At 42.2% G+C, this 13,373-nt stretch overlaps 1 protein-coding gene across 1 annotated transcript in view; it reads right to left on the minus strand.

The window, feature by feature from the left end:
- The window catches only part of PDZD2 (PDZ domain containing 2), a 327,010-nt gene that overhangs the window by 33,936 nt on the left and 279,701 nt on the right, over positions 1-13,373 (minus strand). Inside the window, exons 14-19 of the mRNA XM_084629338.1 lie at positions 12,876-12,993; positions 10,284-10,416; positions 6,544-6,625; positions 5,206-5,309; positions 2,106-2,277; positions 125-945 (exon numbers count right to left, since the gene is read on the minus strand). Coding sequence (XP_084485464.1) covers positions 125-945; positions 2,106-2,277; positions 5,206-5,309; positions 6,544-6,625; positions 10,284-10,416; positions 12,876-12,993 — 1,430 coding nt within the window. The remainder of the gene's footprint in view (positions 1-124; positions 946-2,105; positions 2,278-5,205; positions 5,310-6,543; positions 6,626-10,283; positions 10,417-12,875; positions 12,994-13,373) is intronic.

Below are 13,373 nucleotides of genomic sequence, written 5' to 3' on the forward strand. Positions count from 1 at the left end.
TCCAGTGGAGGTAAATCTCTCATTTGCGTGCTTGTATAAAAGCTCACTTATCAAATATTAATCTCCAGAAAGAGAAACCCATGAGTAAACATCCACAAAGTGACTCATATTTTTAAAATGTTACCCTTTCAGCTGCTCCGCCTGATCGTAAACCTGTTATCACAACTCTTACGGGAGTGGCCTGGATCTCCAAATCCAGGCCAAATGATTCATCTTCATTCCGCAGCAGATTAACTGTTTCAGCATTGCTCTGCTTGGGGATGTCGGGTCCTTCAGTCTTTTTGCTGTGTGCAAGTGTCCTGGCAACAGGCTTATGACAGGAACCGTGCTCTTCCATCTTCTGCCTTGGGAGATTGCGGCACTCAGTGCTCATCATGCTTTTTACTCTTGTAACGGCTTTGTGCTCCAGTTTAGGGGATCTCATAGATTCAAGCTGTGCCTCTCGGAGCTCCTTCACTCCCAGATTAGTAGGATAAATCTCAGGCATACCTGAGTAATCAAGTGCTTTGATTTGAAAGAAGGACAAATCCACCATTTGCTCTAGGGCACTCTCCTCAGTCACCGAGGAGTTGCTGAACACAGGGGTAGCTGCCTTACTGCCAGGGTGTCGAGACAATTCACCATCCTGGCCTTCATCATCAACTTCAATGAAAGAGGTTGTGATGACCATGCCAGAGTCTTCCTTGGCATTTTTCTGGTTCTTGTCCCCCAGGTTCCTTTGGAAGTGGACCTCTTCTTGCTTGACAAAATCATCCTCGTCGCTAACATTGCCATCATAGAAGACAACTCTTCTCTGCCTCAGCAGTGGGCTGCGGACAGACTTGGGACTACCATTAAGGCTCCCCTGTCGGGCAGATTCCACATGCTTGTTGAAAAGACCAGGTGACTTTCCACTGGTTGGTGAAGCAAGACTGTCCACTTTGGTTGTTCCTGCTTCTTTAGCAGCTAGAAAAGAATTTATTACATTTTTAATTGCGCTTATTGGACTAGTTTTATGCTGAGCATTCTACTGCAGCCACTTTAAAAGAGACACGCTTGTTTGCAACAGAGGATTTTCGCTGTGTCTGCGTAGAAAGCCTGAGCTGTTTTTCCATGTCCTCCACTTTAAAACATACCTACGGTACAAAAGCACTAGAAATGAAAGATGGTCTTGTGATTTATGGGTGCTTCCTGTTCATTACACATCTGGTTTTATTCTCATTCTGCTTCTGAACCAGGACTGTGCCCACAAGAAGAAAAGGGAGCACACACACATTTATTTTTTAAGTTCAAACAGTGGAAAATCCCTGTAATTCTGCTTTAATGTAGGTACAGAGTTGACCTAATCGATTCACAGTGAGAGAGAGAAAAAGACACTCAGGCAAAACACAAGCACACAATCTGTTTCATTCTAAAGGCTGGGTGATCTAAGACTTCCTAGTCATATCCTTCTTGTCAAAAACTAAATATATAATATATACTCATACGGATATAATATAATACAAGCTTATTTTGTGTAGTCTCTTTCACACAAACCATATCCAAAATTGCTTTGTTGAATTAAATAATGAAATTTCAGAGATAAATACTGGCAAAGGCAGAGACTATCTGAGAAGTATAGAAATATATCTGCTCTTCCTTGCCTATGTGATTCTTGAATTGAGATGGAGACTCAATATAGAAGAGAAACAAGACTGTTCCAGGTAGACCATAGAAAGGAGAAATATCTCACAACATGTGCAAAATATATTATGGGAGCACCATATATTCTGGTGTAAAGACAAAGTTTCATGTATCTGAGATATTTAAGACTGGTCTGATTTAAATGTAATCAATCAGATAATCACGAGTGGCTTGATTAACTTGCAATGATAACTTAGATTTGGTCAGCCAAACCAATAATATAAATTTATTCTCTAGTCAACTAGTCAGAGTTGCAATCCAGTCACACACTATGCACATTGTATTTAGATTCCTTCTTTCATTTTCTGAAGCATCATATTACAACCTGTTGGCTCGCACTGGACTAGCTGACATTTCTACCCAAAATGTGGCATTCCTGACCCAACACATGCAATGACTACCCCACATATATCTTGCCATTTCTTTCAATATCTGTGGCTTACTTAGATTGCTGGGAGGAAGAGAGTTGTCATCCAAAGAGCTGTTTCCACTTTTTTGACGGAGCTGCTCTTCATCACTGGAGACTGTTACTTGTGTGTCAGAAAATGACACCTGACTTGGCCCATCTTGTGAGAAGTACTGGGAAAGCTCTGTTTCAGAACTGACAGATCCCTGCTGAAAGGAAAATAAGTAAATAAAACTGGTGACTGGTGGTCATTTATGTTAATAGCACCCACTGTGTATACTATCTAAACATCACTAACTTCAGCCTCATAACACATTGGTAACTACAGTAAAGGTTAACATCCCAATTCTACAAACAGGGGCACTGAGCCACAGTGAGATTAAGGCTAACATTTTCAAACTTAGGGTTTGTCTACATTACCTGCAGGATTGATGGGCAGCGATTGATCCAGTGGGGGTCAATTTGTTGCATCTAGTCTAGACACGATAAATCGACCACCGAGTGCTCTCCCATCAACTCCGGTACTCCACCAGTGCGAGAGACGCAGATGGAGTCGACGGGGGAGCACCCAGCTGTCGACTCACCGCAGTGAAGACACTGTCGTGAGTAGATCTAAGTACGTCGACTTCAACTACGTTATTCACGTAGCTGAAGATGCATAACTTAGATAGATTCCTGCCCCCCCCACACACACACAGTGTAGACCAGGCCTTAGGTGGCTGAAGTTAATGAATGAGGGAGGCAACCTAGTGACAGAGGATGTGGAAAAAGCTAATGTACTCAATGCTTTTTTTTGCCTCTGTCTTCACGAACAAGGTCAGCTCCCAGACTGCTGCGCTGGGCATCACAACATGGGGAATAGATGGCCAGCCCTCTGTGGAGAAAGAGGTGGTTAGGGACTATTTAGAAAAGCTGGACGTGCACAAGTCCATGGGGCCGGACGAGTTGCATCCGAGAGTGCTAAAGGAACTGGCGGCTGTGATTGCAGAGCCATTGGCCATTATCTTTGAAAACTCGTGGCAAACGGGGTAAGTCCCGGATGACTGGAAAAAGGCTAATGTAGTGCCAATCTTTAAAAAAGGGAAGGAGGAGGATCCTGGGAACTACAGGCCAGTGAGCCTCACTTCAGTCCCCAGAAAAATCATGGAGCAGGTCCTCAAAGAATCAATCCTGAAGCACTTACATGAGAGGAAAGTGATCAGGAACAGTCAGCATGGATTCACCAAGGGAAGGTCATGCCTGACTAATCTAATCGCCTTCTACGATGAGATTACTGGTTCTGTGGATGAAGGGAAAGCAGTGGATGTATTGTATCTTGACTTTAGCAAAGCTTTTGACACGGTCTCCCACAGTATTCTTGTCAGCAAGTTAAGGAAGTATGGGCTGGATGAATGCACTATAAGGTGGGTAGAAAGTTGGCTAGATTGTCGGGCTCAACGGGTAGTGATCAATGGCTCCATGTCTAGTTGGCAGCCGGTGTCAAGTGGAGTGCCCCAGGGGTCGGTCCTGGGGCCGGTTTTGTTCAATATCTTCATAAATGATCTGGAGGATGGTGTGGATTGCACTCTCAGCAAATTTGCGGATGATACTAAACTGGGAGGAGTGGTAGATACATTGGAGGGCAGGGATAGGATACAGAGGGACCTAGACAAATTGGAGGATTGGGCCAAAAGAAATCTGATGAGGTTCAATAAGTATAAGTGCAGGGTCCTGCACTTAGGACGGAAGAACCCAATGCACAGCTACAGACTAGGGACCGAATGGCTAGGCAGCAGTTCTGCGGAAAAGGACCGAGGGGTGACAGTGAACGAGAAGCTGGATATGAGTCAGCAGTGTGCCCTTGTTGCCAAGAAGGCCAATGGCATTTTGGGATGTATAAGTAGGGGCACTGCCAGCAGATCGAGGGACGTGATCGTCCCCCTCTATTCGACATTGGTGAGGCCTCATCTGGAGTACTGTGTCCAGTTTTGGTCCCCACACTACAAGAAGGATATGGATAAATTGGAGAGAGTCCAGCGAAGGGCAACAAAAATGATTAGGGGTCTGGAACACATGACTTATGAGGAGAGGCTGAGGGAACTGGGATTGTTTAGTCTGCAGAAGAGAAGAATGAGGGGGGATTTGATAGCTGCTTTCAACTACCTGAGAGGTAGTTCCAGAGAGGATGGTTCTAGACTATTCTCAGTGGTGGAAGAGGACAGGACAAGGAGTAATGGTCTCAAGTTGCAGTGGGGGAGGTTTAGGTTGGATATTAGGAAAAACTTTTTCACTAGGAGGGTGGTGAAACACTGGAATGCGTTGCCTAGGGAGGTGGTGGAATCTCCTTCCTTAGAAGTTTTTAAGGTCAGGCTTGACAAAGCCTTGGCTGGGATGATTTAATTGGGGATGGGTCCTGCTTTTGAGCAGGGGGTTGGACTAGATGACCTCCTGAGGTCCCTTCCAACCCTGATATTCTACGATTCTATGAAGTTAGGCACCTGAAACCATATTTCATCACCAAAAGTAACCTGATTTTCAGACACCCTCAATTTGTAGAGGTGGGTATGCAGCACAGCAATCAGGCGTTAAACCATTCACCTTTATGATTCCCTTTAAGTCCCTCCCTTATTGAAAGACTACAGGTACTTGTACTCCTTCTCTGGGACTGACTGTATTTCCTACTTGGCCTTTCCAGAAAAAAAAATTTCCACCACTATTACAACATAAATAACTGAGTAAATGGTTTCTGTATTAGCAGATTCCATGTTCCGAGGACCACGACCTACTCACCATCCCAGTGCCAATATGAATACACCATTGAGCAGAGCTCACTTTTTACAAGACTGAAATTAAACCACAGCACATGACAAGTGGGATTCTGATAAGTGACTACTGTGGTCCCATTCAGGGGACAGCCTTCCAGGCCAGCCCCACTACAGGTCGCTTCTAGAAGCTGCCTGCAGAGTAGACCTAAAGGAGAGTTTTCTATTGCTGACAGTGCCTGTGTCCCAAGAATATGGCTTAACTAATGGAACCCCTTAGCATGACACAGGTGTGACATGGAAGAAGCGTAGATCTTTTGTTCTGAGCAATCCGATTCTTTGGTAAAAGCTTATCCTAAAAAGTCATCTCTTTGTGTTGTATTTTAATTTGTTTACCCGACTTGCTGGCTCCAGGAATCGTTTCATTGTCCAGCTCAGGGGCGATGAGGCCTCTCCTTGTTTGGCTTTCACACTAGGGGATGGACTTTTCTGAAGAATCCCTGTTAAACATGATTCAATTAGAGACCAAAAATTAAAGCTACAGAATACGTACCCAAGCAAGCAGAGCACTGGTCTGTCTAGATATTTATACACTGCTCATCACCATATTATCTGAGTCCCTTTAAAAACAAGTTTTATTTTACTTAACAAGTCTCTGATATATCTCTCCATCCCCCAGATAAGCTGCTACTTAGTTACTTAGGGCTTGTCTACACTGGCACTGTACGGTGCTGCAACTTGCTCACTCAGGGGTGTAAAAAACCACCTCCCGGAGCGCAGCAACTTTCAGTGCCAACAAGCACCAGTGTAGACAGTGCCCCAGTGCTGGGAGCTGCGCCCCTCATGGAGGTGAGTTTTTTAGAGTGCTGGGAGCTACCGCCCCTTGTGGAGGTGGGTTTTTTAGAGCACTGGGAGAGTACTCTCTCCCAGCGCTGTGCCGTGACTACACAAGCCACATTAAAGCATGATACCGTCCCTCCTGCTTCCAGCCATACACTAGGAGAGGGAGGGTGGAGGTCACTGGGAAAGGTCTGCTCCAAAATGGCTGTATCTCTGTTCGTAGAAAACCATTTTGGTGTAAATAAGCTTGATTAAAAAAAAAACTAACATTTTTGTCTGAAAACCAGCTAGTTAGTAATTCTTCCAATTTGAAGCAGAAAGGGGAATGTTCTCTTCGTCTTCTATTAAGGAATAATGTAATTAGAGTTCCACGTTTTCCTACAAGTTCACTTTCATCTGTAGGATTTTAGAAATGGCTAATGCCATGTTCAAACACAGATGGGACATCCCAACTGAGGGGCCACGTTGAAAATTTGCTTGCAACCTGATGGCCATATCTAATTTGTTAAAAATGAACTAGGCTGTAGCTGCTCTTTTCTTGAACATGGAGGTGTGACTTGGGCAGCCTCCCAATCCCAGAATGCAATGCTCTGTCCTGATCATTAGATCAGGATGGAGTAGTAACCTCCTCACACTCTGACGTTACGGTGATTGGTGCCTCAGAGATATCTAAAACAGATACACAGTGCTAAGGATGCGGGCTGTGTGGCAGCTATGACTGAAATACATAACGTTTTTTAATTAACATAGTACTGTGGAAAGAGTGGAACGTTTCTCAATAGGAGTTTTAAATATTTATGACTGCAAATATCCCAATAGCACTCCAGTAAATGTTGCCGTGTATGAAAAATAATGGACAGATTGACACAACATAGAAAAAGAACATGTTGCTACCTGTGACATGAGGGGGATAGGCATCCTTGCTCTCTCGATGAGTGGTGCACGCGATTGCTTCATCCATCTCCTGTTCAGAAACCTAATTTTAGTAGAAAAGAGATGATGTGAGTTTGCTGTAGAACATAAGCAGCTAAGATCAGAGTCTGAGCACTGATCATCACAAATATTCAGTCAAGATTTATTGTTGTTTTAGAGGTCTGCGCAAAGGAATGTGAAGAGCTCTCAAGTTCTGGTCTTAGCTCTGAATCAGACTTCCTCTGTGACCCTGAGCTGGTCTCTTTAGAAGGGGTATGAGGAAAACATGGCCAGCCTATTACAAAGTCAAAGATGTCAAAGTGTCACACTAAATGCACAAATGTTAAATAAAAAAGTTGCATCAGGCTTGCATAAATAAAGCGAACAACATTATCATGCCATGCATTTTATCCAAGTAGCTCGCTACCTTCATACTCTAGAGAAATGTATATGAAAATATTAATTTTTTAAAATATTCAGCAATTTGTCTAAAATATTCCATCAGTAAAAGACATGTTAAATTAAAAAGTATGAAAATGCCAGATTTCCTGAAATACTAGCTGACTTTTCTCTTAACACCCCCCCCCTTACCAAATAAATAAATAAATCGGTAATTGGTAACTGTAATATTTTCCGCATATAAAAATACACTGCAGTTACATGTTGCATTTGAAATATCTGGATTATTCTAACACACCCACCCTCAGAAATTTCTAGAAGACATTATATGTAGTCTTAGAACTGGAGCTGCTGGGGAGCAGGAATACATAACAACCCAGGTTTCTGGTTTGAGATATGCCCCAACGTGATTTCAATTCACTCAACTTTACATGAATTATAACTCGGCACAGAGACAGGTCAGAAAGCTGAACCGCTTTGAACTAAGAGGATCTGAATTATCCCTAAGCAAACTCAGCAGTTTAAACATAATTTAAATGCCACATCCACTAACAATAACAGAAGAAAGAAAACCTTTGTGGTATTTCTCTTGGAAATACATAAAAATACTGAAGCTTGTATATTCAGTAACAAAACTTTCTGTGGAGCTTTTGTGTGATGAAGTGGGGGATTAAACATAAAAAATGTATGAAACAACATGAACCTTAACAAAAATATCTTTGTTTTCAGACCGTGGGATGGCACTGCAGCTGAGAAATATTAACCAAGAGCCTCACCCACACTCCTGCCATTTTTTCTGTAAAAGGTCTCAAGTGGTATAAAGAGGCCTTAAAAGCCCCGGATCCAGCTGGGGAGGATTCCATGGGGCGGGAGCTGATGAAGACATCCAAAGGCAAGTCCAGCATGAGGAGTGTGAGGGGGACTATGTGAGGCCGCAGAACTGGGGAGATTCTGGGAAGCACTGTGACCACAGGCAGCCAGGGACAGGATGCTGTCACTTAAACAGTGGTCTAAATAATACTGCAGATCGTGGAACAACCAGGATTTAGGAGGTACAAAGATGGTGTGAAGATGCCATAGCCCCTTCCCCACACCAAGCTGAGAGTTCTGTGCTATTGTCTCATCATAGAGTTTACGGTATATGTGAGGTCCAGGAAGGTCCAACATTTTTCCAGAAGCTGGGAATGGACAATGGGACGGATCACTCAATGATTGCCTGTTCTGTTCATTCCCTCTGAAGCACCTGGCATTGCCCGCTGCTGGAAGACAGGATACTGGGCTGGATGGACCATTGGTCTGACCCAGCATGGCTGTCCTTATGTTATGTAGGATGCCTTTTTTGTGCAATGAGAAGAAAAAACAAAATACCAACTCCAGAAAGATCTCTTTTTTCAGTTCTGTCTACATCAGGAGTGTCAAACTTATTCTGTGAAGAGGGACAAATGCAATTATTAATTAGCATATGTGGTCTGGGGTATAAATTCACAGCTACATATATGCAATCTAGGCACAGCAGATCCCCAGTGATATTAATTGAAGGAGAGTGAAAAGATCTAGGGTAGAATATGGTCTTCATTGAGGCCTATATTTTTAAGTGTCACTAGTGAACCTGGGTGCCTGACCTGGGTTTGTCTTTCTTCGCACTATATTTCCCAATCCCCACCACCATGTAAGAATCATTCCAACCCCAGCTTCTGAAGTGATCAGCAACCAATGAGCAGTTGAAAGGGCAGCATTATGCTCTTGAGTCAACACTCAATTTAGATGAATGAGGATAGGGCAGGGAGGAGAGTTTGCACTCCCTGGATAATTGTTTCAAGGTGTTCACAGTCTCATGGTAAAAGGTGCCTTATAATACTGCAGTCAACGAACTACAACACTGTCCAACACAATACATAGACTTGTTCTGCTGGTCTTACATTTTGGGCCCAATTCTGGCTCCCTGTCCCTTGCTCTACCCCAGAAGGTCTCAAACATTTTTTTGTCAACAGACCCCTTTTCATGTTAATGTTAATCACGGACCCCGAACTGAGAAACTGATGGATAAAGGTATATGTGTACTTCATATAAACATGTACTGTTAGTAATGCTTTAAGGAAAAGAGCATCCGAGTACTTACAGATGTCAGTGAGATGGATGTGCCTGCTTCTTACTGCAGAGTCTATCTATCATTGGTGTGATTGTTGGCATTTTGAGGACCCCCCATGCAATCTCTAAGGACTCCCTGGGTTCCCAGGACCTCAGTTTGAGAACTGCTACTCTACCCAATAGATGAACTGCCTCTCCTTCAGTTATCAGAAGCCCTGGCAGTGATCACGGAATAGCCTTGTATGGAGGCCCACTAGTGCCTATCATCGGTACATCTGAATTGTCAGAAAATAAATACCACCTGTGGCCTCTACATTACAAGTTTTTCTCAAGCTACATATTGTTACCTCCAGGATAGGAATGCCAAATCATTCTGGTCAATACGGCAAATTAGAATTCAGAGCACTTGTGCCTTATAAACAGGTTTCCATTTGTATTTAGGAATTCAAAAGTCAAAGCTTTCCTGATCTCCCTAAAACAAATATTTTCCCAACTACATTCCTGTACAGCCTACAAGGTTTTATATGCCCATGAAATTCTTTGGATGGTAAAATAAAACAAGTTATTATTCCATACTGCTTGGATGAAGGAATCTCTTATCTTTCATCACCAATAAAAGAAGTAATTTGCTTGAAAATAATTATACACTTTATAAATGCAGACATTTTAAAATTCCCCTGGCACAGATTCTGCAGAAGCAAGACATCATGGATTCATTTCTTCTACAGGAAAACTTCAATGTTTGGACAGGTTAACATTTTTAAAAGGTGCTGTATTCATTATTTTGTTATAGTTTATCGACTCAATCTGCTGATATTTATCCCTGGCAGCTACTGTTCAAATTCAATTCCACCCAAAGTGACTGTAACAATGAAGGTGATATGTACAGTACTTATGTTGTCAGCTTCAAATTCATAGGTTTGTCACTTAGTCCAACTGTGAACAAATCAGTGAGCATGACAACTGGAATATCTCACAGAAAAATAAGTGCTCAGTGAAAGCCACAACTGGTGGATAGTGCCAATGCTGCAAGAAAGTTCCAACACAACTATGGATTCATAGATAAGAAGGAACCATCACAATCATCTGGACTGACCTCCTGTGTTACACAGTCCATGAAATTACCTGGAGAGAAAATACAATGTTCTCCATACGCCACATCTCAAACATTCACAGCCAGATTGCAAGAACAAAGGAAAGCAATGTGCAACTATACGAAACTGTCTTTTCCTCACCTTGGGATTGGGATGACGACTAATGATAAGGCTAACTGGACCCGGACCACATTCACTCAGAATGGCATAGGCTTCACTTAGTGCTGCATGGCGCAGACTCACTGAATCTGCCTCCAGGATCTGGTCACCCCGGCTAGAAAGATAAATACAGCCAGTTAGCACATCTGTCTCATATAAAACATTTGGACTGTTGATCAGTGGCCAAACTTTTCAAAGACACATATCTGGAAGAGATTTGATTTGGAAAAAACGGTCCAGCTCTTGCTCCCATTGACGTGCATGATGATACTGCTTTGACTTCACTGCAACCACTAGCAAGATCCAATGCTTCTTTTTTGCACTTACTGTCAGTGCAACACAGTATATTTCATCAGTGCATAAAATTGACTGCACCAGACTAGAGTGAAAGTGAACTTTTGGCTCCAGTTGTAGGTATTGTTGTTTTCTGAGCACAGAAGCCAAACATTATATGCAGACAGGTTATTCCTTACCACCATCCTGATTACTTAAACACACAGCACCTTTTTAACAGGCTCCAAACAAATGAGTTTATGAAACTGTTTCGAAATTTGAACTAAAGAGAAATTGGGTGAGAGGCACCCCATTTTCCCTTGAAATTGAGGTAACAGAACCCAGTTTGATCAAACAATGCCTCTTCTGTGACAGGACTGTAAATTGTTAATTTCAGTTCCTTCATTCTTGACAGCTCTTGGAGTATCGACATCTGGAACCATTCAAAAAAGGATAATCATCTAGAGATATTACTGCTGCATTTTCCATGATTATTAGAAACATCTTCTTTAACAGGGATTTTCATACAATCTACTGGCTTTAATTAACTTTCCTTTTAATTTGAATCAATTGTGATGATTAACTGAAATGTAGTTTTCACCAAAAGTCTAACCGCCAGAAGCAAATTCAAATGGCAGCTGATGTCACATAACATCATTTCAATAGTCCACAATCTATTTTGGTGTGTGCGTTGTGCAATTTTTTCACTGCTTTGACAGTCTGTATGTTTAGAAAGGCATAGCCTAGTAATCCAAAGACACAAGTCTTTATCTACAAAGAGGCAACCATAGAACAGTTAGAAATGGGCTAAATCTGGAACCATTTACACACACACACACACGTACGTTCGAGGGGGCTCAGATAAGTAGGATCTGAATCCAAACCCTCTCTTGTTTTGCAAAGCCAGAATCTGACTAATGAGGCTTTGTGAAACCAAAATCAAAACCACCTTCACAGCTTTACCATATGGAATCAAAAACTGCTGATGAGACAAGATGTCTCACAAAAAATCATCTCAAAAAGTGAGCTAGAAAACTGGGATGCATGAATGGATATAGTCAGCCACATACCCTAATAAATGATGCAGCTGTTATACACAGACATCGCTAAAACTAGAGAAATTTTTGAAATTTTGGGTTTAAAGGTAAGCAAGCGAATATTAAAATATTGTCTCCTGGAAAAAATACATTGCTTTTCTGGTAATAATTTTGACCATTTTTGTCAGGGTTACAACCAATAAATTATTTCCTCTCTTATCCCAGGACTAAGTTACTAGTTCAAGGTCCTCATAATACGTGAAATCCACTACACCCATATAAAAAGAGTATTTAGGTTCTATGCAAATGGAGTGCAGAGAGACTGAGGTGGTGAAATTCCCCTCCTCTCCCTGACCTAGGGCGGCTGAGCAGTACTGCTGCACACCTCTATATTTAGGGTGAACAGATAGTAACTGTGAAAAAACGGGACAGGGAGTCGGGGGTAATAGGCGCCTATATAAGAAAAAGTCCCCCAAAATGGGACTGTCCCTTTAAAAACAGGACATATGGTCACCCTATCTATATTGGGCTCAGGATTAATGTCAATGTGAGTCTTGTGGCCTCAGCCTTGGCCCATCTCCGTTGTAGCCTTCTGCATTGACCTACATGGGGCTGGCACAGAGCCATTCTCCACAGTATATAAGTGTGCCTGGGCACTCCACCCAAGCTGAATCAGCTAGGCAGGGACATAGGAGCCGGAAGGACCTTGCTGTATTTTCACCCAACAGTTCTTAAGCCAAATAAGGAAACTCAGAGTGGAATATAAAATAATTTCCGGTCACTTAATCTGGTGCTGCAACCAGAGACGCAATCTGCTGCAGAAAATTCCCACAGCTCTTTTCAAGAAAGTTTTAGGTGACTAAACTTTAACAGAGCTACAGAAATCTCCTGCTGATTCATTTTGGCTCTGACACTTGACATTAAGTTTCATTTCCTGTTGGTTCCAGGTTGGACATATATCATTAGGCTGTGTTGCCCCTTGAAATCACTAAAACAGCCACCCCAGGAGTCTGCAACTGTCCATATCATATCAAAGAAGGCTTTGAAATGTTTTTAGGTATTTTTAAATACTCCTTTGTAATTTTTTAACGTACATATTCTTACTAATTTTGCTGTGATCATCTAAGTCACCCATCAAAAAACCCCAACTAAAATGGATTTTTTAAAGAACTGACCTCATTGCTGAAAATGAGTATTCAGGCCAATTTCAACATTATGTTGTAAACGTACACCAGCATGTTTTTGCTTTCAGTTCATAACTAACCTTAATCTACCATCCATTTTAGCCACCGATCCTGGGGCCAAACTGTGAATGTATATCCCTGGAGAGCTATTTTCCAGTGTGAGACAACAGGCACCAATGCCTAACCCAACCCCTGGCTCTGCAAAAAACAAACAAAGAAAGAGGAAAAACTGTTTAGTCCCTTTTGATTGTAATCACACAGGACACATGAGTGTTTATGTTCCAATCACACTGATAACCAGGAATAGTGCATTGTTTCAGAGCTGGTCTTTGGGGTGTCATTCAGGAAACCAAAACCACACTGCAATTAGAAGTGAAAATATTTATCCTTAATGGCTTTTAGGAGGTCTATGAGTGAGAGGATCAACTTCAACCTCACCCACGACCAACACTACTCACCTCCATGACCACCTTTCAGCCACACATTGCTTTACAGTATCTCTCTGTAAAATACCTCTATCATCAGGAACATAATGTGGCATCTGCTTTGTCTCAAGATGTAACACCATAGTGTACATA

This window comes from Lepidochelys olivacea (assembly GCF_965140295.1).
Source record: "Lepidochelys olivacea isolate rLepOli2 genome assembly, chromosome: 5".
NCBI lineage: Eukaryota > Metazoa > Chordata > Testudines > Cheloniidae > Lepidochelys > Lepidochelys olivacea.